At 48.3% G+C, this 26348-nt stretch overlaps 1 protein-coding gene across 2 annotated transcripts in view; it reads left to right on the top strand.

The window, feature by feature from the left end:
* CLPB (ClpB family mitochondrial disaggregase) overlaps positions 1–26113 on the top strand; it is a 143836-nt gene extending 117723 nt beyond the window's left edge. For both annotated transcript variants that reach the window (XM_077762229.1, XM_077762230.1), the window contains 10 exons: positions 171–285; positions 11399–11476; positions 12669–12724; positions 17921–17965; positions 18482–18643; positions 24097–24253; positions 24719–24792; positions 24955–25074; positions 25300–25404; positions 25808–26113. In XM_077762229.1, coding sequence (XP_077618355.1) covers positions 171–285; positions 11399–11476; positions 12669–12724; positions 17921–17965; positions 18482–18643; positions 24097–24253; positions 24719–24792; positions 24955–25074; positions 25300–25404; positions 25808–26056 — 1161 coding nt within the window. In that variant the 3' untranslated portion in view covers positions 26057–26113. The remainder of the gene's footprint in view (positions 1–170; positions 286–11398; positions 11477–12668; positions 12725–17920; positions 17966–18481; positions 18644–24096; positions 24254–24718; positions 24793–24954; positions 25075–25299; positions 25405–25807) is intronic.
* The last annotated feature ends 235 nt before the right edge of the window (positions 26114–26348 follow it).

Below are 26348 nucleotides of genomic sequence, written 5' to 3'. Positions count from 1 at the left end.
GGGGACAATGGGAAGGACTGGACCGGCCTCCAGTGGGCAGGAGCCGGAGTGTGCATTAAGACCCCTGGAGACCCAGACCTGTGTTTTTTGCCCTTGGGTTATAGAGTAGAATGAAACTGGGATCCTGTTGGGCCCTGTGCTCCTGAGCCACCTGCCCTCTCCCCCCACAGTACCAGGAAAAGCAGCGGAAGCGTGAGGCCGAGGAACGGCGCCGCTTTCCCCTGGAGCAGCGGCTAAAAGAACACATCATTGGCCAGGAGAGTGCCATCGCCACAGTGGGTGCTGGTGAGTATCAAGATGCCAGCTGGCGCCAAAAAAGGGGTGGGGAGCTCATGGTCTGCTTCAGTGAAGTGTATATCCTGCTGACACCAATGTGCAGAAGTGGCTAACACTACAACTTAATATTTGTTGAGCAGTTTCTGTGTGCCAGTTATTGTGATAAGCTCTTCACGTATGTTGTCATTTAGTCCTTACAGCAACCCTATTAGGTTAAATCCCCATTTTACGGATGAGGAAGCGGAGATACAGAGCACTTATAATAATTGCTCAAGGCTGCTTTCCTGTTCTCTGCCTCAGACCTTGATCTGGTCCACTATTCCCAGTGACTTTTTAGGTAGGCAGACTGAGCAGGAGCTTGTCCATCACTTGTAATATGGCAGCTGAGCCAGAACTCGAACTTGTGTCTTTTGTCCCAGCCTGGGATTCTGCCACTTTTCAGTGTAGTTTGTCAGCATCTGGTTCAATTTTAGGAGAAATACCCTGAACAAGCCTTAAGTGCTTTCTTCTCGACCTTAGATGCTCTTAGGTCCCTACTGGGAGCCAGACTGCTCTCTGGTATAACCCCTACTGCCCATGCTCTTAGGTCCCTACTGGGAGCCAGACTGCTCTCTGGTATAACCCCTACTGCCCATGCTCTTAGGTCCCTACTGGGAGCCAGACTGCTCTCTGGTATAACCCCTACTGCCCATGCTCTTAGGTCCCTACTGGGAGCCAGACTGCTCTCTGGTATAACCCCTACTCTAACGGCCCTTCTGCCCATGCAGACCCCACTAGAGAGAATTACTAGAGTTCTGCTCAAGATAGTGGTCTCACTTATCTTCTCTGACTCAGGTGCATGACTCTCTGAAGAAAGAGCCTGCACCTGGCTTAAGCAAGATATGCCCCAAGGCAATGGTTCTCAAAGCATGGTCACTGGACCAGCAGCATCAACATCCTCTGGGATCTTGTTAGGATTGCAGATCTCAGGCCTCACCCCAAACCTATGGAATCAGAAACTCTTGCATGGGGCCCAGCATTCTGTTTTAACAGGCCCTGAAGGCAATTCTGATGCTCAGCTCAAGTTTAAAAACCTCTGCACTGTGGTATGAGGACATCCATTCATGTTGCTTACCCCTTCTCTCCAAGCATCTGGACCTATCAGATGTGGCTCAAAGAAGCCACTTTGAGCAGTTGCTGGATCACATCTTCTTTAAGCACCTGATAAAGGCTTAGTGATAAAAGAAGACATCAGGCTATATTGTGGTGCCCCTCTGGGACATTCTGGAGCGGCATATCAGCCCTCGGATACCAATTGAGGAGTAATTGAAAAATGAAGGCAGCTACCCCTGCAACACAGCCCAGCCTGATCTCCATCACCCTCACACAGCAGTGGGACTCATGTGGCAGTCATGAGCCCCTCATCAGCAGATACAGACCAGAGCTGCCTCACCAGCTAGAGGTCAAGAGGCAGCCTGGAGGCATATACAGGAGCCAAGGAAAGCTTTTTGAACACATAGGTCCCACTACTCAGGCCCAAACCACATCAGGCTGCCCTTTAGGGTCTGGATATAGACATCCACTCTCAGCCACCACCTTACAGGTGGCGACACCCTACTTCTTTGCCAAGGTTGTAGCTGAGGTGGAGAGAGAGGAGGCCCTGGGAGCTCCTCAGGGTTGAAGAGAGGAGTTGCGCATGGAAAAGACACTACCTGCACAGAGAGCTAAGAAAGCATCTCCTGCTGGAGTCTCCTGTCCACTTGGGCCTACACTGCAGCCGCCATCATAGTGTTTTCCCTCTGCCCTCTCCCAGCAGGTTGTCTGCTCCTCTCTGACCTCCTGCTTCTCCCTGGCTTCTCAAGCCCTGTAAGACGTGATGCTCCAAGAAGTTGGAGGGAGGGGAGAGGAGGACATGGGAAGGAGAGATTTAGGCCAACCTGCGTTAGAATAGCAGGTCTGCCATTTCTCAGCTGTGCAACTCCAGCTAGCCACTTGGCTTCTTTGAGCGTCAGTTTTCTCACCTGTGAACGAGGGAGCCAAATCCAGGACTAACTGACTATAGAGTACATGCTCTTTCCAGTGTCTGTCGTCAAGATGTTTACCATCTAGGGTGGGGCACTGTGTTCTTTAAATTAGGCCCACAGTGGGGCGCCTGGGTGGCTTAGTCGGTTAAGCGTCCCACTTTCGCTTAGGTCATGATCTCGCGGTTCGTGGGTTCGAGCCCCGCGTCGGGCTCTGGGCTGACTGCCAGCTCAGAGCCTGGAGCCTGTTTCGGAGTCTGTGACTCCCTCTCTCTGACCCTCCCCTGCTCACGCTCTCTCTCTCTCTCCTAGAAATAAATAAAACGTTAAAAAAAATAAAAAATAAAAATAATTTAATAAATAAATAAATAAATAAGGCCCACAGTTATTTCCTTCAAGCCAAGACTGATCCTTAGTCCCAGCCCGAGGCTGGCCTCTTCCTCTGATCCTACACCGACCTCTGATGCACCACCCACTTTTGTCTCTCCTTGTTTTTGGCCCAGAGCAGGAGTAAATGATTGAGCTGCCCACTTCCGAAGGGTTGGCAGAATGTCTGCCCTGAGAGCTTCCCTCTACGCAAAGCTCCATTCTGTTACCCAGACTTTGCTTCCAATTGGGAAAGTCCTACATCTTGTCCTGTGGTATGCAGGTTGACCCTGCTGTGGCTTCAGTGACCCTTGAAAAGACAGACAGGTATTAGGGCCTGAGCTGTGGGTTTGGTGTATTTCCTCCATTTGTATTGTGATAACTGTATGCTCGCCTAGCTGAGAAGCCTTTGGCTGGTGATCACACTGATAAAGATCTGATAGTGTTCACCTACCAACCCAGGTGAAGCACGAGGTACTCTGGGCCAGAATTAGTGTCAGGCAAGCAGCAGCCAGTGCTTCAAGATTTCTAGACTGAAGCAGGTGTAGGAGACAGAGGCACACCCAGAGGGGTAGGCCAGGCCTCTCTAGATCTTCTAGGCAAGTGTCAGATATATGCTAGGGACTGGCTGGGTGGAGCCTGGCACCCCAGGGGTACCATGAGGATGGGCAGCCAGAGAAGTGCCGCAGAATGAATTGATTTGATAAATGGCCATTTATTACCCACACGAATTGGCTGAAACCAATTTCGGTCACATCAACCCCTGGTAAGTGCTGGGATATTGATTTGTGCAAAGTAATACAGTGAATTTATCAGTGTGATCCCCAGCTGCAGGGCTTCTAGCAAGCCTGGCGCACAGTTACTGCCTTACAAATGGAGAAGATGAAGCACCAACCCCATACCTTAGGCCCCCATGGCCTCTCTGGTCTTCTAGGGTCACTGGAGCCAAAGCAAGGCCAGCCTGCATCCCACAACCCAGAGCCTTGGCACTGAAAGTGAGGCTTTCCTTCCAGAACCCAGAGCTGCTGTTGGTCATGGGAAGGGAAGGATGCCTACCCTGTTGGGCAGACCTCCTGGGAGCTTAGAGACTCCATATCCCACCATTCTCAGAAAAGCAACCAGCTGTCTATTCAGCACATTCAGGACTAGATTCCACCCCTTCCTCCAGCTTGTCTACCTCCCGTGCTTCTGTCTCAGTAAAGGCACCACCATTCCCTGTTCTCCTAAATAAAAACTTAGATGATTCCTTGGCCCCCTCCCTCTCCCTCACCCCTTACAGCCCATCAAATACCAGAATCTAGCATTCTGCCTCTTAAATGGGTCTCAAAACTTGGTCTTTCCCCTCCATTCCCAATACCATTGCCTCTGCTCAGGACCTCAGGATCTCCCATTTGAACCACGTAGTAGCCTCCTCCCTGGTCTCCCTGCCTACTTTCCTTCCCTTGTAATCACTTCTCCCCAGCTGGAGTGAGCTTTGTAGAATGTAAAAACTCCCCTGTTTAAAATCTTTGAGGGGCACCTGTGTGGCTCAGTAGGTTCAGCGTCCAACTTCGGCTCAGGTCATGATCTCACAGTCCATGGGTTTGAGTCCCTCATCGGGCTCTGTGCTGACAGCAGCTCAGAGCCTGGAGCCTGCTTCAGATTCTGTGTCTCCCTCTCTCTCTGCCCCTCCCCCTCTCGCCTTTTGTCTCTGTCTCTCAAAATAAAATAAAATAACGACATAAAAAATTTTAAAACTAAAATAAAATCTTTGAGTGGCTCTTGCTGCACTGACCAGTACACAAAGCCCATCCCTGCTGCTGCTCCACCTTCAACTGCCGTGCCTTCCCCCACCCAGTTGTGCATCACATACACCAGCTGCTTCTGCTTTCTGCACGTGCTGTGTTGATCTCCTGCTTGCATTTGTTGATGCTGCCCTCGCTGCTTGGATTCCTTTTCTTCTGGCCCTTTACCCAGCCCAGCCCAGCCCTGCCTATCTCCTATTCTGGCTGGTTTTTACTTAGCCTAACTCAGTTCAGAAGTAATAGATTGTAGACTCCTGAGAGCAAAGATCATGCCTCAGTCGTTTTTGTTTTCCCAGTTCCTGGCCAACACTCTGTTTGAAGTAGATATGTGGTGCAGTTTGTTCAATTAATTTGGTTGGGCACCATGTCTGTCTCTGTGCTCTGAGGAGAGAAGAGAAGCCATAAGCTTGCCCTCTAGCAGCTCACACCATACTAGGAATATGAGTGTATTGAAATAGTTATTAACAACACACATACGACTTGGCCTTTGGCTCCTTGGGCGGATAGGCCATTTCCCCAGCTCTGCTCTGGGTCAGCCTGCACACCTGGAAGCTTCCCTGCAGCTCCCTCTGACCAGGGGCTTATCCTCAACACCCATTGCACCTGTTCCCACTTGACTCTGGAGCCCATGAACTCCCTCAGGAAAGCTCTGCCAACTCAAATGCTCTACCATGCTGGGGTCTGGCCCAAATTCAGAATCTCAGCATTAGCTACGTGGCACACAGTGGACTATCTCGCGCTTCACCTCTCTTTTTGACNCGGAGTCCAGTTTCTGAGCTGAGAAATACAATCAGGCCACCCCTGAGTCATGGCATGGCAATGATTAATTTAGAAAACTGCTTGCTGTCCCACCTCCACCTCATGCCACTTCACATGTTCCTGTTGCCTGGACTACCCTGGTCTGCTGAGATACTCAAGACCCAGGCTGTCTCCAGGAAGCCTTCCTTAGCCCTCCACCTGGACACAGGGCCCGTTCTTGGGGCTTCCCATGGACACCTTTTATCTCTGCACTTAACACAGGGCATTTATTTCAGTGTCTCCCTCCAAAGGTCGGGAACTACCTCTCCTTCAGCTTTTTCCCCAAGGTTGGGCACACAGGTATGTAAAAGATTGTTAAACCCAAGTGAATGAAGCCTGAGCCCATCTACACATCCAGCCTCTCCTTAACACAGATTCTCATCCCAGCCTCCTTCTGGAAGGGTGATCCTTCTAGTGATTCCTACCCCAGCACATCCATACCCGCATATGGTGGGGGGGAGAGGGGGAAGTGTTCTGCAAAAGCCATTCTTTGCATTTTTTATATGTTAACCACTGAGTAGTAATAGGTTGGCTTCAGAAACACTAATCCTTAGAGACTAAGAAAAGAACTGTTCTCGGGCGCCTGGGTGGCTCAGTTGGTTAAGTGTCCAACTTCGGCTCAGGTTATGATCTTGCAGATTGTGAGTTCGAGTCCCTCATTGGGCTCTGTGCTTACGGCTCAGAGCCTAGAGCCTGCTTCAAATTCTGTGTGTCCCTCTCTCTCTACCCCTCCCCTGCTCACACTCTCTCTCTCTCTGTCTCTCTCTCTCTCACACACACACACATTAAAAAATTTAAAAAGAAAAAAGGAGAGATCAGGCTGATCATCCTCCCAGCCTGAGGCTCCAGTCAGTATCCACTCAGCCAGCAAGCACTTCTTGAGCACTTACTGTGCTCCTTGAACCTACAAGGTATAGACTGGAGATTGCTTATAGATGTTCAGGTGACTCAACACAAGAGTCCCTCTGAAGGACTAGTTCCCCTAGGAGATGCAACAACCATGGGACAAACATGTTCTAGCTTAGGCTAAAAAAAACCTCCCACACTAGATCACCAGAATTTTTCAGGAAGGAGTCAGCCCACCCAGACTGTCCCAGAACCTTGAGCTGGACAGAGACAGCTGTCTCCTCTTGCTTTAGTTGGGCACATGATGGTTCTTTCTGTCTGGAATGTCCCATCACACCCGTACTGCCTGGCAGTCCCCTCACATCATTCTGGCCCAGAGGCAAATGGCTCTTCCGGCACATCTCCCAGTGTTCCCATTCCATTTGGAACCCACAGTTGACAGAGCAGCATTCACCTTAAAGGGACAGATCTTACTTTAGGTGTCTTTGTAGGTATTCCAGCACCTGGCTCAGAGCTTGTTTGCTGCACAAATGGAGAAGGCTCCCTGGAGAGGGGTTAAGAAGAGAGAGGAAGCCTTATTCACCCAAGGGTGGTAGTAACCACTGGAGCACTAAGAGACTCTTGGGCCCAGATCTCACTCTTCATCTTTGTAAAATGGAAGTTGAGGCATCTGTTTTTTCCTCCTTGTGATTTCAGAATGACCAAGAATTAATTCATTTAGTCAGCAACGTTATACTACCTTTGGGCAAGTCCCAAGGGTCCCTCAGGAAATGGAACTCCTAGTACCTGCTCCCTCAGATTACACAGTCTGCACAGGGCACTCCCTCCTCCAGGAAACAAGCACAGGTGAATGAGACCCCTTATGCGGCCCCTCATTAAGCCCCAGTCTCCTCCTAACTGGAAATAATACCTACTTCTCAGGACTAGCATAAGAATGAAAAAGATAACTATAAAATTCCAAAGCTAGAGGTGGCTGCCATTGCTGCTATGACTACTGTTATTTGTCCTTTCTGATTATCCCACTCTTACAGAGCGCCTTCATAACCCTGGAGTCATTTCATTGACATGTGTGGCTGGCTTAGCATGTGTCTGACTGTTCCCATTTTATAGATGAAGAAACCAAGCCTCTATAAGAATAAGTGTTCTATTCAGAGCCAATCAGCTAGTAAGTGGCAGAGCCAGGACTCCAGACTAGATCCTGTAACTCCTACCCTGTCTATCATACAACCCGATAGGTGAAAGTGGACCAGAGAATACAGACCCTGAAAGTTAATGGAGTAGATGTGGGGTGGTAGAGTTAATCAAAAAGGTTGTTGCATGTGAGTTTTAAGATGGTCTAGTGGTGGTGGGCACAGGTAGGAGAAGGCAGGCATTCTGCTAAGGGGAAAAACACAGCAAGGAGGCACTGCTGCTTGCCCAGCCTGTGGAGAGGCAGCTAGGCCTATTGGACCTCATAGAGATGGGACCGTCCAGGGAACAGGCTCAGCTGCCCATGTGGGGACCCTGACACCATTTTGAGCCCAGAGAGCAGTGGTCAGGAGACAGTTGGAGGACAGGAGCTCCTGAGGCCATGTATGAGTGGCTGAATGAGCCAGACTGGAAGACTACAGAAAGACAGTTTTCTGGGTGAGGCTAGGGTATGAGAAGGTGCTGTGGCCAGGGAAAGGCGACATCTTTCTTTAAACTCTTGAAGCACCAGTTCAGGCTCAAGAGTCAGCAGAGCCTAGGGTCAGTCTGTCTGTCTGTCTGTCTGTATTTATTTATTTATTTATTTTTAATTTACATCCAAGTTAGTTAGCATATAGTGCAACAATGATTTCAGGACTAGGTTCCTTAATGTCCCTTACCCATTTAGACCATCTCCATCCCCCACAACCTCTCCAGTAACCCTCTGTTTGTTCTCCATATTTAAGAGTCTCTTATGTTTCCACCCCTCCCTGTTTATTATTTTTGCTTCCCTTACCTTAGGTTCATCTATTTTTTATCTTAAAGTCCTCATATGAGTGAAGTCATATGATATTTGTCTTTCTCTAATTTTACTTAGCATAATACCCTCTAGTTCCATCCACATAGTTGCAAATGGCAAGGTTTCATTCTTTTTGATTGTTGAATAATACTCCATTGTATATATATACCATATCTTCTTTATCCATTCATCTGTCAATGGGCATTTGGGCTCTTTCCATACTTTGGCTATTGTTGATAGTGCTACTGTAAACATTGGGGTGCAAGTGTCCCCTCGAAACAGCACACCTATATCCCTTGGATAAATACCTAGTAGTGCAGTTACTGGGTCATAGGGTCAGAATGGCCAACATTAACAATTCAGGCAACAATAGATATTGGCGAGGATACAGAGAAGGAGGATCTCTTTTGCATTGCTGGTGGGAATGCAAACTGGTGCAGCCCCTCGGGAACGGTATGGAGGTTCCTCAAAAAATTAAAAATAGAACTAACATACGATCCAGCAATTGCACTACAGGGTCTTCATTTATTTACCTGTGTAACTTGAACAGGTTACCTAACTTCTTTGCACATACTTCCTCATCTATAAGAAGGGAATCAAGTGCCCTTCCTGCTTTGTCATAATGACGCCCAAATGAAGTTATGTCTGCGGTAGTTGATGATAGACTGAAAAGTGCTAGCAGAGTAAGTTGCTGTATTTGCCAGTCCACAGTGAGAACATCAGTATCTATGAGCATGTCTCAAGTGGCCCATCAGGGCCTCTGTCCCAACCCAATAGGACCAGCCGTGGTCATCAGCCACCCTGCCAACCACACACCCTGGGGCCCGCCTTCCTCAGTCTTTCCTAGCTGCTTCCATTTTTCATTCTGTCGGACTCCATCTGCTTGGTCGTTTTTCTCTTCAGATATTATTAGAAATATCCAGAGTTGTAATTGTTTAATGGTTGGCATTTCGCCTGTTTCACAGGGGGCCCAGATCAAGCCCACCCCAGACTCATGCCCTGGGTCTGGCAGAATTGGCCAGGGACAGCTGTGCAGTGGAGTCTGCCTGGCATTATAAAGAGCTCTCTCCCAGGTGCATTATTAGAAAAGAAGGGGAAAAGATGGCCCCAGGCATAATCCAATTCCACCTTTTCCATGGCACTTTTGAACTGCATAGCCTAGCAGTGTGCAACTCTCAGTGGCTGGGAAGCTTTCCTGAAAGAGAATTCAAGATCAGAATCTCAGATTCATGATACCTGGGGGAACCAGCTTCCCTGAGGCCACCTATCTGAGTGATGCCTGGGCACTTCTCCCTCCTCCAAATACCCTCAAGAAGCCTGAACCCAGTTCATGCTCAGCTTCTTTCCAACCTACACTCTCAATTCACCCAACTTTTGGAAGAATGTGACTCATTTCAGATGACCCTTGTCTCACCCCTGCCCCAAAACATATCCATACATCATGTTCACAAAAGTCTAGCCTTTGTTTGCCATCTTATATCTATCTTCTCCCCAAACCCCCACCCACAGATTCTTATTCCTGTCAGGACACTGGGGACTCCCTCTCAGCCAGGCTTGGACTGATCCTTGTCATTTCCAGCCTTCAGGTACCTGTGAGGCCAGTGGATTCCCCAGAGAGCCATGCCTTCCATAGGGTTGGGTCAGCTAGTTTAGAAAAGCTAGACTTGAGTGTTTTCTCGGGCCCCCCTCATCATTCTCAGAGGACATCTCCCAGGAGGTTGTACTTCCATTTGTTCTTGCTAAAGCCAGAACTATTACTTTAAGTAGCAGCATTAGAGATTGAGTTGAGAGACTACAGCACAGACCTGAAGTGTTAAGGCAGGTATATGAGACCTTAACCTGATCCCACCCACAACTACTCATGTTCATTCCTGTTTCTCCATCCATGTCATGCCAGTCACCTTTACCCCTTCAGATCCTTCCTGGTCTCCATGATCCCTTATTAGTCCTGTTTCTTCTGGAAAGCCTTCCCTGACCTCCATAGCTACTTCTTTGAAACCCAGCCACACACATTGTACCACACAGTATAGCATTTAGGATCTTTGTACCTCAAGACTGGCAGACACTTCGTTAAGACCATCAACTCTTTCTCAGTTGACTTGTATCCCAGGTCTTGTCCTCTGACACATATCCCTTTGTTAATCTCCCCTGACACTCTGGGCACCAGACCATACATGTTGTTCCATCTGTAGACCAACCCTGCATAGTCCTCTGTCCCCTTCTAGCTTTTGACTGCCACGTTCCCATTAATGCAACCCAAATGGATACTTTTTAAAGCAGCCATAGTGAGCAAACAAAAGAAAACCTGTTTAGAGAGAGAAGCGACTCTACCATCTATACCAACTAGTAGTAACCTACCAGTTGTGTGACTTGGTCAAATCGCTTTATTTGTGGCCTCAGTTTCCTACTTAATGGAGTTAAGAATAATACTTTACTTCTCAGAGTGTTTGTGTGGGTCTTGAGTAATAAAAAAATGTTGACAGTTTTTCTAGTTGTCCCCAGCAGATAGCTTGTCCGATAAATGGTTCTTCTTCTAATGGCTCTGCCTCATTCTGCCCCCTGCTCTTATACTTGAGTGATGCTTCTGAGCCTGATTCTCCCACTTAATTTCCTCACCTTGAATGCACAGCCTTTGATTATATACTTCCTCCTAAAGAGGAGAGGTCAGGTCTCACTCTGGTATAGCTGAACTCCCAGGGAACTTGAGATATATCTATCCCACTCCCCCACCATTGCTCCTCGCCAGAGGTCGTGGTTAGTGACAGTGCCAACCAAGTGGCCCACCCTCTGTACCCTGATCTCCACACTACCCTTGATTGGATTCCAAAAAGTACAATTTGGCTATACTTCCAGACAGCGGACTAGGTCTTGATTTTCCCAGATGGGAAAGAGTCCAGAGCTCATACCCCAGATCCCTCAGGGCCTGCCATGGGCTGCTGTCTCTTGCATTTGCATAGGAGACAGGCCCAGTCTCCCACCAGTGGTGAGTAGAAGGGGAACCAGCTCTCTGAGAGCTAAAGTTCCTCTCCAATTCTCCTTCACCAGCCCCCTGCCCCCTTCACCTCCATTCACCATCCACCCGCCTTTCAGTTTCCCTGGCAACGCTGAGTGCTCATCCTGGAAAACTTTATCCGAAATCTGCTCTGGGCAGCTTTCCAAATCCATGCTAACCTGATTAGGTGTCTCTAGGGGCCTTGCCAGCTAATCAGATTAGGCAGCACTAATGGTAGTGAGGACTTTGAGTGGGCGCAGAGCAGTAAAACATATTGTATACTTAGTGATAATTATCCTGCCTTTTGTGTCATTGATTTATCTGCCTCTCTCACTGTCCCCCCCACCCTGTCTTGTGTGTTTGGCCCTAGCGATCCGGAGGAAGGAGAATGGCTGGTATGATGAAGAACACCCTCTGGTCTTCCTCTTTTTGGGATCATCTGGAATAGGTAACCGGGAGCAGAACAGCAAGTAGGGAAGGAGAGCTGGGAGAGCCCCAGCCGCTGTGGGCCAGGGTCACACAACCCACTTCTGAACTCCAGCTCTGAAAACAACTGCCTCCAAATTACAGAGCCAGCAAGAGGGTCATCTGTCACATTAGGAACAGCAGGAATGATGCCCCTCCCCCTGGAAGCTGTGGTGCAGGGCCTAATGCACCTGGACAACCAGGCCTTTGGGGTCTGTTAGCCCTGGTCCAGCCACTGCATCCCCAGAAGCTGCCCTTTGGGAACAGTTGAACCACGTCCACTGCCCAGCACACCACCCTATTTATTAGTACAGCATAACCTTCTAGGAAGCTAAAGAAAGCCCCTTATGGCCAACACAGTGTGGGGTGCATAGCAAAATTGGTTTCAGTCAGATGGATTGGATATTTTTCTAACCAGTTGGGTTGGATTATCTGAGGCATTCTCACCCCCTCACTTTACACCCCCGACCTGCACTACTACCTCCCACCATTGTCTTGTTGGGGAGTTTCACGCATTTGTTGTCTCTCCTTCCCCCCTCAGCATCTGGGGCCTAGCTCTCCCCCAGATGTAGATTACTGCCACCTCACTAATACTGTAGAACTTGATTTCCTATTCTAGACAGTAACTTCCAAACATTTGGCCATCATACCAAATGGCCCTTTAGAGCCACCGCTTTGGTGTTGTCGTTGCTTCTTTATGTTACAAAGAAAAGCTGTGAAGCCAAGTAGAAGTGTTCCTTACCCTCTCCCAGCCTCTGTTTGGCCTATGGCTCCAGGGCCTGGGTGGATGGCAAGACCATGAGTGTCCAAAGAGATGCAATGCAGTGACCAGGAAGTCAGGGTGCTCCTGTCAGGCAAGGTTTGCCCTGGGCTTCAGAGAACAAGTTGGCTCTGGATTATAAGTGTCAGCCTCCCACTGCTGGATGCTGCTATAGGGAAAAAGTCTCAATCTGCATCCACAGAAAAATCAAGATGCAGTGTAGATTTTGATTCTGCTCTCAGCACCACCTCTAATTGTCCCAGTGACATCAGGAAAGTTACCAACCCTCTCTGGGCCTCAGTGTTCCCACGCATCAAATACATTACTTCCACTGTCCATGCATTTCTGATATTCTTTCATTCCAGGAAATAGTCCTCTGGTCCTAACCCAACACTTCTCCCTTCCTTCTTACTAGGAAAGACAGAGCTGGCCAAGCAGACAGCCAAATATATGCACAAAGATGCCAAAAAGGTAAGGGCCGGGATTTGGGCCTGAGGTGCAGCCCATAGAAAGCTCGCTCCGACTGCTAGCCTCCAAAATTCTAGGCTCTGTCAACAGTGAATCAAAAAGATGGGTCCTGGCCTAGGAAGCAGGCCTCAGATCTGGCCCCAACTTGGCCACCAAATGCTCCAGGAATATGGGCAAGTTATCCAATCTCTTTGTGCCTGCATTTATTAACCTATGAAATGGGGAAAATAATCCTTGCCCAGCCTGCTTCCTGGGGCATTTGAGAAACCCACTGAGATTCATCCATACATTTTCAGGCATTTACTTTGGCCACTATTGTACTAGATCCTGATAACTCAGCATTTAGGACACTCCCTGACCTGAAGAACTCAGGCTGGATAGGGAGATGCCTTTAGAAACATACTATTACTATCTAGTACATCAAGACCAGGCTAGAGTCTTAGGGCCTATAGGAAAAAACAAGTAGGAATAAATAGATGCCTTATTGCTTCTCTCAGTTGTATGTGAGCTTTTAAATATGATTTCTTATGCCCTAACTGTGGTGTGATCATAGTCCCCTTTGCCCCCTGACTCAGAGCCCATAGGAGAAGGCTATCCCTCTCCCATATTTATTCAGACTCTGGCTTTCCAAGGCCTGCTTTAATTTGACTTTCTAGGCAAACTGTTAATGTTTTCATGCAGAGAGAAACATCCAAGAGATCCATCCTTGGAAATAGCAGAAACATTTCAACTAAAGCCAAACATTCTTCTTTCCACCAGTCTTTCCAGTGCGGAGGCTAAAGATCCCCTGCCCACCACCTGAGATTGCCCATGACCCCAGATACCCTTGCCTAATTTCTATGGGAGGCCTCTGCCAGCCAAACTACCCCAGCAGCAGAGTCCTGACCACCTTTCCTCCTGCTTCTAGCCTCATTGCCCCTTTGCCACCTCCCTGAGGGCCTGGCAGCCACAGAAACAAAGTAGCTCAGGCTGTGTCCTCTTGAGCCACATCCCTGGCCCCCTTCTACCTAATAATTGGCTAAAGGCTCCTAAGTAGCTATACTCTCCTTCAACCAAACCCAAAGCAGACTCACTTGACAGGCAGTAAGCAAGAAGCAGCACACAGCATGCTAACATACTACAACCAGAAAAGCATTTTTAAGACAATTCATCAGGTTGGCAGCGATTGAAACAATTAGCACTCTGGAAAGAGCCATAGACTAGCAGGACTATTAGGGAAGATATAGTTACGGGCAGGAACCACCTGATTAGGGATGAAGAATTCTGAGTGGTTTAATTTTAATACTGTCAGAAAGGTTAATATTTAATTACAAATTATAATCTACTTATCCAAGCTGTCTTAATATGTCTTCATACACCGTTACACAGTGGAAGAGGGAAAGCATTGGCTGATTTGCTGGTGTAGGAAGGAGGTGGGGCTTGCTAAGAGACTGATGATGCAAGTCATTTTCAGTTGGAACAACTGAATGAGGGGCAGACTGACACCAGTGCAGGGGCTCCTAGAAGCATGGTTGTGGCATCCTGCAGTACACTGTCCCCTTGGAGGCAGTGGGCTGGGCAATCAAGGCCCTGGAGCCAGCTATTCCTCAGCACAATCTCCAGTTCTACTTTCTCCTGACCTTAGGCAAGTTAATTGACCGCTCCAAGTTTCAGGTGTCTTGCCTCAAAGTAAAGCTGTCTAATCCTGTGCCTAAGATGGTTGTGAGCATGCAGTGAGATAATATGAATCACAGCAAGCTCAGGCTCTGGCACATTTAAGTGCCTGATCCCTTGTCTCATGTTTATTCATCACCTGGTACTTTCTGGAGCAACATCCCATCAGCTGTCTTATTTGATCCCGTGATGCTAAATTAGATCCACTTTTCAGATGAGAAGACTGAGACCCTACAGCATGTAAGGGCTTGTCCAGATTCATTTGTGAGGGGAGGAGGTAAAATCAGAATCCAGTCTCTCATCTCTTTTCTCAATACCATTGTTCCCAGCTGCAGAAGGAGACTAGAGTATAGATTTGTCCACATGTCAAATAGGGAGATGAGAGGCATGAGAAGCCCGGAACAACTGTCTGTGTATTTAATTTTTTTTTTAATATTTTTAAATTTATTTTTGAGAGAGAGATAGAGACAGCATGAGCAGGGGAGGGTCAGAGAGAGAGGGAGACACAGAATCTGAAGCAGGCTCCAGGCTCTGAGCTGTCAGCACAAAGCCTGATGCGGGGCTCAAACCCACAAACTGTGAGATCATGACCTGAGCTGAAGTTGGACGCTCAACCGACTGAGCCACCCAGGCGCCCCTCTGTGTATTTAATTTTTATTTATATGGTTGTTTTTTAAGTAGGCTTCATGTCCAATATGGGGCTTGAACTTGAGATCCTGAGTTCAAGAGTCATACACTCTACCGATTGAGCCAGCCAGACACCCTAATTTTTAAATCCTCAGTGTTGCTTCTGTAAAACTCCTACTTGTACCAGCCCTGTGGGCCAAGTCACCTCAGAGTCTGTGTTTAGTACAGACATTCTCTGGCCATGTAACAGGCACGTTTGAGACCTGCCTTCAAAATCTGAGAGTCCTAAACTGTACTCAACACCAACAGGACCCAAGGAATGATATATAGGAAGTGTCATGTCATAGAAAGTATAGAGTAGGGCTGACTAAATGACATGCATACTGGCCTGGGAGTTGGTGGCTTGAACTTAAATTCTGGCTTTGTGATCCTTAGTTTCCTCATTTGAAAAGGGTCACTGGTACTTCTGGACCTGGCTGCCTCACAAGGTCTCATTTGTACATTTTTTTTAATAATTTCTTTATCAGATCTGGGAGTTTTATTTTTTTCTCTCATTAGCCTCTACTCTTTCTCCCAAATTGAGCAGCTTTGTTAGCTTCCCTTATTAGGGGTAATACTCCTTTAAAAAGAACCNAAATAAAACATTTAATAAATAAATAAATAAATAAATAAATAAATAAATAAAAAAGAACCTTAATGGTGCTCTGTGACCTTATCCTGAGTAGTGTGGTAGAGCCCTGAAGACCGCGGTGATAGTGGTGCTATGGCATAGGGATTGGAACCGAGGGTTGTCCACCTGCCTGGGTTCAAACCCCAATTCTTAACTACTCTGGAGTTGGCTGGGACCTCTGCTTACATCAGTTTTCTCATCTGTAAAATGGGTCCAACAGTGGTGCCTATCTCAGATAATTATGAAGGTTAATTGAGATAATAATCTAAAATGTTAGACACCATCATTATCATGTAGTAAGTAATCAGTACATGTTGGATATTACTATCATAATTGTTGCCTCACTTGTAGATAATCCTAAGCTAAGATCATGTGAAACCAAAAGAATTCAAGCCAAGAAACTCAAGCCCTGAAACTTGTTCAAAGTTACTTAGCAAATCAGTAGAATAACTAGGATGAGAACCCACATCATTTGACATAAGTGAGCATTAGAGTCTATACTTCTGGATCCTGGGACAACTGACATTGGGCACAGAGCTTAGAATTCTTCAGATGAAGACTGCCAAGAGCTCCACTGACTGACAGCAGGAAATAGGAGGCACTAGAGTTCAGTGGCTGAGAACACAGACTTCAAGCTAAATTGTCAAACCTGAGTGGCCTTGGGCAAGTTACTTTCATCTGTGACTTAGTCTTCTCTTCTGGGAAGAGGGGATGATAAGGTACTTACCTCGTAGACTTGTACATGTTCTGAGCCCTATAGAGCTGCCTTAGAACATTGTCAGGCACTTAGCACACAATGTCTGTCAGCTGTTATCATTAGATACCCATGTCATAGCTTCCAATGCATTGCTCCCTCTGGGAAACACTCCCAGCTTCCTCATGTCCATCCTCCCATTCTTCCTCAAGTCTGTATTTCTCTTGACTGAGCTGCCTGGGACCCTCTGAAAATGTTTGCTGGCTAATGCCCCATGGTCTCTGATAGCAGTGATCACCTCCACATTTCCTTAATACTTCTCCAGTCCTTCTCTGCCTCTTGGGTTAGGTCCTCTCCTCAGGCCCCTGGTGAACCAGGGAGAGAAAACAGGGCCTGTGTTACATAGGAAGAAGCTGCAGTTCCAAAAGTGGGGGTAGCATGTCCAACACCACACAGACAGTGGCCAAACTGGGACTGGAAGCCAAGCCCCTGTCAGGGCTCTTCTGCCATCCTCTACCTTGGGTACAAAGTAACAGGACAGAGAAAAACTACATCACCAAGTGAATTTCTGACCAGCAGTTGAGCTAGAATGTGGCCTGGATTTCAGACATAAATAGCTACCTCCCTCTAGGCTCCTGGCACCCTGTCATCCCCAACCCTCAGAAGAAGCATATTCGGTGAGTGCACTTTCTAAGGTGGAAGCATGTGCTGGTAGGAACCTGGGAAACCCTGGTCTGGGTAGAGAGACAGGCCACCTGTGAATGCCCTTTTAACTCCCTAAATTCGTCGTGAAAAGGAGTGGACACTCTGCCTGTGTTAACTCACAAATCCCATACTACACACACACACACACACACACACACACACACCCTCTTCCCCTGAGCTAATCATGGTTGAACCTCACCCCAGAGATTCCCTGCAGATCACTCCTAGGCCCAGTGGTGGAGAGAGATGGGCTGCAAGCTGCCATATGGATAGCTGTTAAATAAATTGAAAGATTTCTTAGCATGAAAGAAAACTAAAACAAAGGAGCATATTCCTATAAAGACCTGCAAAGCCAAGGGCACCATGGAACTGTCTGGGTATTTGTTCCACCCCTCCATCTCATCATGGTCCACACTGATGGTGACCAAATTCGTCCATGTCTGCCTGCCCCACTTGAGATGTTCTTCTCGACGATGGAGACCAAGACTTGTTCGCCACTGTAGCTCCAGTGCCCAGTACACACAGGATGCCCTCAGGAAGTGTGGGATGGGTGGGAAGGTGGGTGATGTGGTAATCAGACCAGTAGAAGCCTGAAAAAGACATTCTGAGCCAGATTTAGAAGGGCAGAGACATGACTTGGGTTTACTAAGGTAGCAAATGGGGGAATCATGTGGGGGATGAGTGAACAGAAGAGGAGGTAAGGAGCCAAAAAATATCTATGGTAAGAATGAGATAGAAGATCTTGTGTTGGTGAAGTCTGAAATCCTAGGGCATATTTGAGAAGCTCTCCTCCTTAACCCTTCCCTCTACCTTCCTGCCTCTAATTGGACTCCTGCTTGTTTCCACACAGGGCTTCATCAGGCTGGACATGTCTGAGTTCCAGGAGCGGCATGAGGTGAGTGAGAGTCCTTGGTGAAACGTGGTTTGGCAACATGATTCTTCTGCCTTGCAGTTTGTCTTTTGGGAGCATATGTGTGCAACAGGATCACTGATCTGTTTTGTACAGGACTTGCTCTGGAAAATAAGCATAAAGAAGATCTGTCTGCTCTCTCATTACAGCAGGATTCCTGCCACCCCAGGAGAAAGCCCGACTGTCCTTGTTGATACGTGTAGTCTTTTTTTTTTTTTAAGAGTATTTATTTTGAGAGAGCACACATAAGAGTACACGTGCACACACGCACAAATGGGAGAGGCAGAGAGAAGGGGAGAGAAAATTCCAACATGGGGCTCAAACTCACAAATTGTGAGATCATGACCTGAGCCGAAGAGTTAGATGCTTAACCGACTGAGTCACCCAGGCACCCCTTGACACAGGTGGTCTTAATGAATAAAGCCATTTTCCTGTGCATGTCCATATCAGAAACTAAAAACATAGAAAGACTTTTTCAGTATATTTTCTTCCTTCTTCCAGGTGGCCAAGTTTATTGGGTCCCCACCAGGCTACATTGGCCACGAAGAGGGTGGCCAGCTGACCAAGAAGCTGAAGCAGTGTCCCAACGCTGTGGTGCTCTTCGATGAGGTGGACAAGGCCCATCCAGATGTGCTTACCATCATGCTGCAGCTATTTGATGAGGTGAAAGTGACTTTGAGCTGGGATGGAGTAGGGGATACCAGAGGTATGGGGTGCTTTGAATCAAGAATCAAGGGCCCAGAGGCCTGTCTGATCCCATCACTTGCCACTTCCCCCTGTGTATATTCAGTCACTTAGCAGATGTGGCTTTGCCCCCTTTCTGGACCAGGGTCCAGGCTGGGCACTTGAGGACAGACCAGTACTACCCAAGAATTGACATTTTCTGGCTGCCCAGACTGCCTTCTAGAAAGACATGGAGCAGAGGTACCAGGACAGAGAGACCTGAATTTTTAGTTCCAGCTCTGTTCCATCTCTAGGCATCAGAGACCTCACGTGACAAAGAAGGAGGCTATATCTAAGATAAGCTCCCAAGAACCTTTCTGGCTCATGGAGCCCTTTTCTTCCAAGGAGTTCCAGGCTCACCACAAATTGGACAGCTTCCTACTGGTAGGATAAGCTGTAAATAAGAACTCCCTTTTTCAGTACATTCTGTGTAGTAGGTTTGTGTTAACAACGTCAGCGCTAATCATTTCAATATGCAGGCAGTAGAAGCTGTCTCGTTTTTTACAGAAGAAGAAACTGAGATTCAGAGAGGCTATAAATGACTTGCCTAAGGCCATGGAGCTATTACGCAGAGGATCCAAGTTTGGACCATAGATACATTTGATTCTAGAGCCCCAGTTCTTCCACTCTGTACCATTCCTTACCTCAAGCAGGGGAGGGTTGAATCTCTTCCTTTAGAGGCCCAGCAGAAGTGGGCATGAGGCTTCTCTACTGCTCCCAAGCCAGGGCTATATTAACCAATATATATGTCCAGATGGAGTCCAGCCGACTTTTCCACTTAGCGCCTTCCAGCTCTGGGACAGCAGGAAGGGGTTTTGCTTCCCGTGTCATGAGTGTACTCAATGAGATATGGGAAAGAACTCCCCATGGACCAAATAGCACACCAAGTATCAAACCAAGACCACCCAGATCCAGATATCTCCATAGCTGCCCATCACCTTCTCCATCCTTGTCCCTGCCCCAGTTTCATTGCTGTCTTCCTAGCCTCCTGCCAGCTCTTCCCTGTCCCCACACCACCCACTGAGGAATAAAGGCCAGTCCTTCAAAAATCACATATTCAGTTACCTATACCTGTGCTCTAAGACCTCTCACTTTATTCCAGTCTCTTGATGGGATTCAAGTACACAGCTATGGACTAGACCCAGGCCTTCTCTCTGGGAGTTCCCTGCCTAGGTAGACAGATGGAAAGGAGACATGATAATAGTTGACATTTTTTACTTTATATATCAGGCACTGATCTAAAACATTTACTTGTATCAATTCATTTAATCCTCCAAACATCCCTCTAAAGATAGTTCTTATTACTGCCTCTGTGTAAGATACGGAAACTAAAGTAAAGTGAGATAAGTAATTTGCCCCTGGACATATAGCTGGGAAGAGGGATTCCAAGATTGGAGCCCAGGCAGTCCGGTTCAGAGCCTGCGGCTTCACTAAGAACCACCATGCAGCTAGGACCAGAAGAGAGAGGTAGATCTGCAGTGAGGCATTCACAGGAAGGGGAGCCCAACTCAGGGATTGTGAGCAGAGCAGTTTCTGACATCCCTGCAGAGGTACCTCTGATGACCTCCTTGGCCCAGAAAAAGGGAAGGCAGCTGCTGACTGAAATACAACCAGTGCCACCTGGAAGTTGTTCCCGCCTGCCTATATAAGCCCTGTCCACCCCTCTCCTGCTGTCACTCCATTGACTACCTTTTGGAGTTGATAATAACCCCTTCTTACAGCCCCTACCAGCCTACTACCATTCCTAAAATTTATACCCTTGATTCCATTGACCAAAGCTGCCATCCAAGATTACTTAGCCAGATTTATGCTTATAGGCTTCTTGTGGACAGGGACCTTGTCTTATTCCAACCATTCCCAGAGCCCACAAAATCAGGGGAAATACTCTGTTGAGTAACTGAATTCAACAGAAATATAGTATACCTTCCAAGGAAAACTAAGGGGGTTCTAGGCGAACAAGTGGAGAAGGGCTGGCAGCAGACACCTATTATGCAGCAGCACGGGGGCATGAGGCAGCCTGGCCTGTCCAGGGAACTTCAGCTGCTCAGCACTGCTCGGCTGCAGAAGGGAAGTGAGAGCAGAACAGTGGAGGTGAGTGGGTAAGTTGATGGGGGGGCAGTTACAATCCCAGGAGGAGTATAGGTTTACTTGTTAGATCGTAAGGAGCCTTTAAAGACTTTAAGCAAGAAAGAAACATGACCAGGTTCTTACTTTATAAAGATCCTGTAGGCATTGGTGAGAGAATGGACTAGAAAGCAGAGGGGGAGCAGCAAGGAGGCTGTTGAAGCGTCCAGGCTAGAGCTGAGGACGCCTGCTCTAAAGCAGAGCCACAGGCTGGCCAGGGCACCAAGAAGGCCAACTATGCAGGGCTCAGTGATTTGATTGGATTTGAGGGGAGATGGAGGGGTTAGGGGTGGCCAGCTGCAGGATTTCTGGCCTGGGTGACTAGACGGCTGCTGTCATTGACTGAGGCAGGGAACACCAGAGGACGAGCAGCAGATTGGCGAGGAAGGTAAGTTCCTGAGGTTTGAAATTGCTGAAAATGAGATGCCTGAGGGACGACCAGATGGAGGTGTCCAAGAGGCCAGCCATCAGTTGGAGAGGTCTAGAGCGTAGGACAGATCTGGACTGGAAGCAGAGATTCAGGAATGCATCAGCATGGACAGGGTAGTGGACACCACAGGAAGGGATGAGATCTCTCAACTAGGGTGCGTAGTATGCAGAGAAGAGAAGGCTAACAGAGAGCCTTGTGACCTATCAGGAAAGTCAAAGAGGGAATATGGTTCAGGTTGGGTAGAGGGGACACAGAATGCAGTCTCTGCCTCAGTGTTCATGAATGAGTGGGGCAGACAGGCAGCAAAAAGCATTTCAGCCCACTGTGGTGCATGCTGTGCTAGGCTAAGTTACAAGTGCCGGGAGGCGTAGGGGCACATGATCCAGTGTGGGGGCATGAAGGAAGCCCCACCCCCCATTCCCACCTAGCCCAGTTCTCCCAAGCCTGGATCCAGAGAAGCAGGAGCCATAATGCTCTCACCAAAACACCAAGCAGCACTATGACCCCAAAGCCTATAGCACAGGGCAGAAGTCCCAGGAAGAGACTGGCCCCTGGGGAACCCAGCCCTGCTCTTTCAAGGTTGAAAGAAGTGGGAAAGCAGCCCCTACAACTCTAGGGTAGCATTCACACCCACCCAATCACTGCTGGGAAGTGTGCCAGTGACACCTCCCTCTTTGGGACACATCTTTATTGCCAGAGACTCTGAGGAAGAGGAGACATGAACACTGAAAGTCACCCTTTGAGTCAGTCTTACACTGCACCTGTTCCCATCACCCATTTGGGACCCATCCGCAGGCCCAGTTGGAAGCAGTGCTTTGAACCTGGAATGAAATCACTGTTGGTTATTGCTCTGACCAGTATGGCAGCATGTGTACTCAGTCCTTCGGGTTGAGCTCTGTGAACAGTGTCCTATGCACACATTTGGACACATCACTCTCACACACACATACACACACACACACACAATAGGTCTCCAAAACTAGAATTGCCTCCAGGTACAGGCGCCTGAGTGGCTCAGTTGGTTTGAGTGTCTGACTTCAGCTCAGGTCATGATCTTGCGGTTCATGAGTTCAAGCCCCACATCAGGTTCTGCGTTGACAGTTCATAGCTTGGAGCCTGCTTCAGATTCTGTGTGTGTGTCTCTCTCTCTCAAAAGTAAATAAACGTTAAAAAAAGAAAAAAAATTGCCCCCAGGTAGATACTGTTGATCTATAACTCATAAATAGGGAAGCTAATGGCAAAAGCTCAGGAATATCCACATCTATCCTTGCTTTCCCTTCTTCCCACCCCAAGGCAGGGACAAGAGAGTGATTAGAACTTGAACTGCAAGGCCCCTTCTAAATAGACCCCCTTGGAACTAACACTTTCTGAGAGGCCTGTGCCAAGGACGAGTATAAAGCAAGGCTAACAAGCACCAGGTACCATGTCCAGCATGGAGTAGGCACTAGGTTAATGCACATTTCTTTCCCTTTAGCCTCTGAGGGCCAGGGTGAGTGTGCCATTATTTCGGCTTTAGAAGCAAGGGCTGACCCTGAGTCAGGTCCATACTGCCAAGGAGTGGGAAATGTTGAGGGGGACTAGTTACTAGCTGAGTCTGGGGCAGGCAGGAGCTGGCAGGTTGGGGTCAGTGACCTGTCCCCAAAGCCATGCTCTCTGGCCTGGCACAAGCTTTGCTTTGTGGGAAGAGTGTGGGAGTGCACGGAAAACACTAAACAGGAGACCTGTGGTGGATGTAGAAGTGCCCCATCGGTATCCACTGTTGTTCCATCAGTTCTGCTCAGCGAGACCCTAACCATTGCTTTTGTCATAAATGGCTATAAAGTGCTGTTGTATAGTCACAGCCTTGGTGTTTGCTGAGTAGGTGGAGCTTCTTACTCTTGAACTGAGTGGCCCCAGACAGCTGTACTTTTCTCATTCTTCTGTCCCTTCTACTGTAGCTCCTTTTATCTTTTCTCAGTGCATCTGTCTCCAGTATAGATGGTTTCATCTTGTGTCACTTCTAGAAAGAGCTGAAGATTCCAAGGAAACTTCCCATGTTGGTTAAAGGAGGAGCCTTGTTTTCTCTCCCTCTCTGTCAGGCAAAAGAATGGCTTTCAAGATGCAGAGATTATACCGTTTTCAATTCATCTCGTTCATTCTGATACAACAAATATATATTGTCTGCTGTCATTATAATAGTTCAGAACATTTGGATTAACTTGGTTAACTAAGGATTTCATCTCATTCATTTTGATACAACAAATATATATTAAGTGTCTGTTATTGTAATAACAGTTCAGAACATTTGCACAGCTTGGTTAATTAAGGATTTNGATCATGACCTAAGTGAAAGTCGGACGCTTAACCGACTAAGCCACCCAGGCACCCCGACATGACCATATTAGTCTTAACAGTGGCCCTATAAAATACCCTCCTCTGAACTCTTACAGTGACCTTGGCTTCCCCTTACACCACTTAACTCACTGAATTTTCATTGCTGGTTTCTTGAGAGTGATTTCTTCTCATAACGAGGAGAATGTCAAAGGCAGGAAGCCCCCACTGCCCCAACACAGAGCCTGGCCCAAACTGGACCTCCAAGGAAGTGTGTTGGATAGATGCATGTTTAATCAGGCTGACTTTCAGGGGTCCTGATTGATGACAAACAGAGGTACAGTCTTGCCTGGAGTTACTCTCAGCAGGTAGAGTGGTTGCTGCCCAGGGCAGTGAGCACTGCAGCCTTGGGGTGAGAACAGTGTTCAGAGAAGTGGGAGTAGGGAGCAGCGAGGATTCTGGAGAGACCTTCTGGAAGAGGTGGTCAGGCTTAGCCCTGCATGACCATGGAGTCACTGTTCTTTCCCAGGGCCGGCTGACAGATGGAAAAGGGAAGACCATTGACTGCAAGGACGCCATCTTCATCATGACCTCCAATGTGGCCAGCGACGAGATCGCACAGCACGCGCTGCAGCTGAGGCAAGAGGCTTTGGAGATGAGCCATAACCGTCTCGCTGAAAACCTTGGTAAGGCACAGGGCCTGAGCTGTCTGGGCAGTTGGGCAAGTGCCCAGACCACCAGCACATCTCCTCAGGAGGAGGAGGAGGAGGACATCAGGCAGGAGGCCACATCTGTCACCTTTGTATTTGGAAATGAACCCTCCAACCCCTTGTCAAGTCAGAACTCAAGTCTTGTCCTGACTCTTCTCCCCCTCCATCGTTCTCTCACACAACTCCTACCCTAAGGAATCCTTAGCTTTGGATTTGTAGCACATAGAGCTGGAAGGGCCTCAGGAAGTGCCCAGTCTAATCCTCTTGATATTCAGGTGGAGAGCAGGCCAAGGTGTAGAGAGCTTGAGACCCTGACCAGGATCACATAGACCGTCAGGGGCAGGACCAGATCTCTTTTCATGAACAGAGCCAAGAGGCAGGCACAGTTCCCAAAGCTCCCTAGGTGTGGGGAGTAGGCAGTTTATGATTTTTTTTCCACAGGGGATGTCCAGATTAATGACAAGATTACCATCTCAAAGAACTTCAAAGAGAATGTGATTCGTCCCATCCTGAAAGTAAGAGGTCTTTGTCCTTCCTATTGGAGTCTTGGGTGGGAAGGTCCTCCTTAGACATCTCAAAGATAGAGAAGTTCTCTCTGTCTTCCCCATTGGGGTCCAGTAATTCCCTTTAGCCCTCTGGGTCACAGAGTTCACCCCACCTCTAACCTGATCCTGCAGGCTCACTTCCGGAGGGATGAGTTTCTGGGACGAATCAACGAGATTGTCTATTTCCTCCCCTTCTGCCACTCGGAGCTCATCCAACTTGTCAACAAGGAACTGAACTTCTGGGCCAAAAGAGTAAGAGCAGGAACTGCCTGTGGGTGGGGATGGGTCATCTGCCCACTGGAAATCGGGGAACACTGGGTTGGGAGCACCCCCTTCCTAGAGGCTTGGAGAACAGTGTTGTGGGCCAGTGGCCCCAGTTGCACACAGTCACTCACGGCCCCAGGCCTCAGGCCAGAGTGGTGAGAGATGGAAAGCACTGGGCCACATGCAGGCATGCTCCTATCTGACCTGTCTCAGGCCAAGCAAAGGCACAATATCACGCTGCTCTGGGACCGCGAGGTGGCAGACGTGTTGGTCGACGGCTACAATGTACACTATGGCGCCCGCTCCATCAAGCATGAGGTGAGCACAAGAGCCTTAGAGAAGAAAGGCACCTCCACACCTCCCACCCCAGGGCCCCCAGCCCCAGCCCCTGGGCTCCCAATCTGGAATAGTTTGTACCCAAGCAGATGCCCCTTCAGAACCAAAACCAGAAAATGATCAAGTAAAACTCCTGTCCTGGGGATAACCGAGTATGAATCCCTGCCAGGAGTGAGGAACTGAGTTGGGAACCTCAGAAGCTGACACCCCTGAGTCTTTAGCATAGTCCTTCACACGGTGTGTTTTTAGCCCCACTCTATAGAGGGCAACTGAAGCTCAGGTTTCTGACTTGCCCTAACAGTAAGTGATAGAGCCTGGGCTCCAATTCAGGCTACATGCTGGCTCAGGCCACAGCAGTGATGACCACTTCACCTGCCACCTACAGGTCGAGCGCCGTGTGGTGAACCAGCTGGCAGCTGCCTATGAACAGGACCTGCTGCCAGGGGGCTGCACTCTGCGCATCACCGTGGAGGACTCCGACAAGCAGCTACTCAAGAGCCCGGAACTGCCCTCACCTCAGGCTGAGAAGCGTCCACCCAAGCTGCGGCTGGAGATCATCGACAAGGACAGCAAGACGCACAAACTGGACATCCGGGCACCACTACACCCTGAGAAGGTGTGCCACAACCTCTAGCTTCTACCTACCTGCCTATACGTGCCCTCGACATCCAATAAAGGCCCCTCAGCTGTGGCATGGCAACTGACCTATCTTCCCCTCATGCCCTTTCCCTCCTCTCCACCCAGCCTCAGGCCTGTTTACCTCCACAGCCGCTGGAAGATCCCTCAGCCTCAAAGTCAAAAATAGGGATTTTGCTCTTCCCTGGACCCTTTTTTATGGGCCCAAAACTTGCTAACAGGTTTCCAGGAGAGGGGCTGCCTTCCCACCCTCTTCAGGACAGGCAGGAGGTCCCTTTTCTTTGTCCCTC

Source organism: Crocuta crocuta, unplaced genomic scaffold (genome assembly GCF_008692635.1).
Source record: "Crocuta crocuta isolate KB4526 unplaced genomic scaffold, BGI_CrCroc_1.0 scaffold306, whole genome shotgun sequence".
NCBI lineage: Eukaryota > Metazoa > Chordata > Mammalia > Carnivora > Hyaenidae > Crocuta > Crocuta crocuta.
Note: the sequence above shows the minus strand (reverse complement) of the source record. Positions and strands in the feature narration are given on the sequence as shown.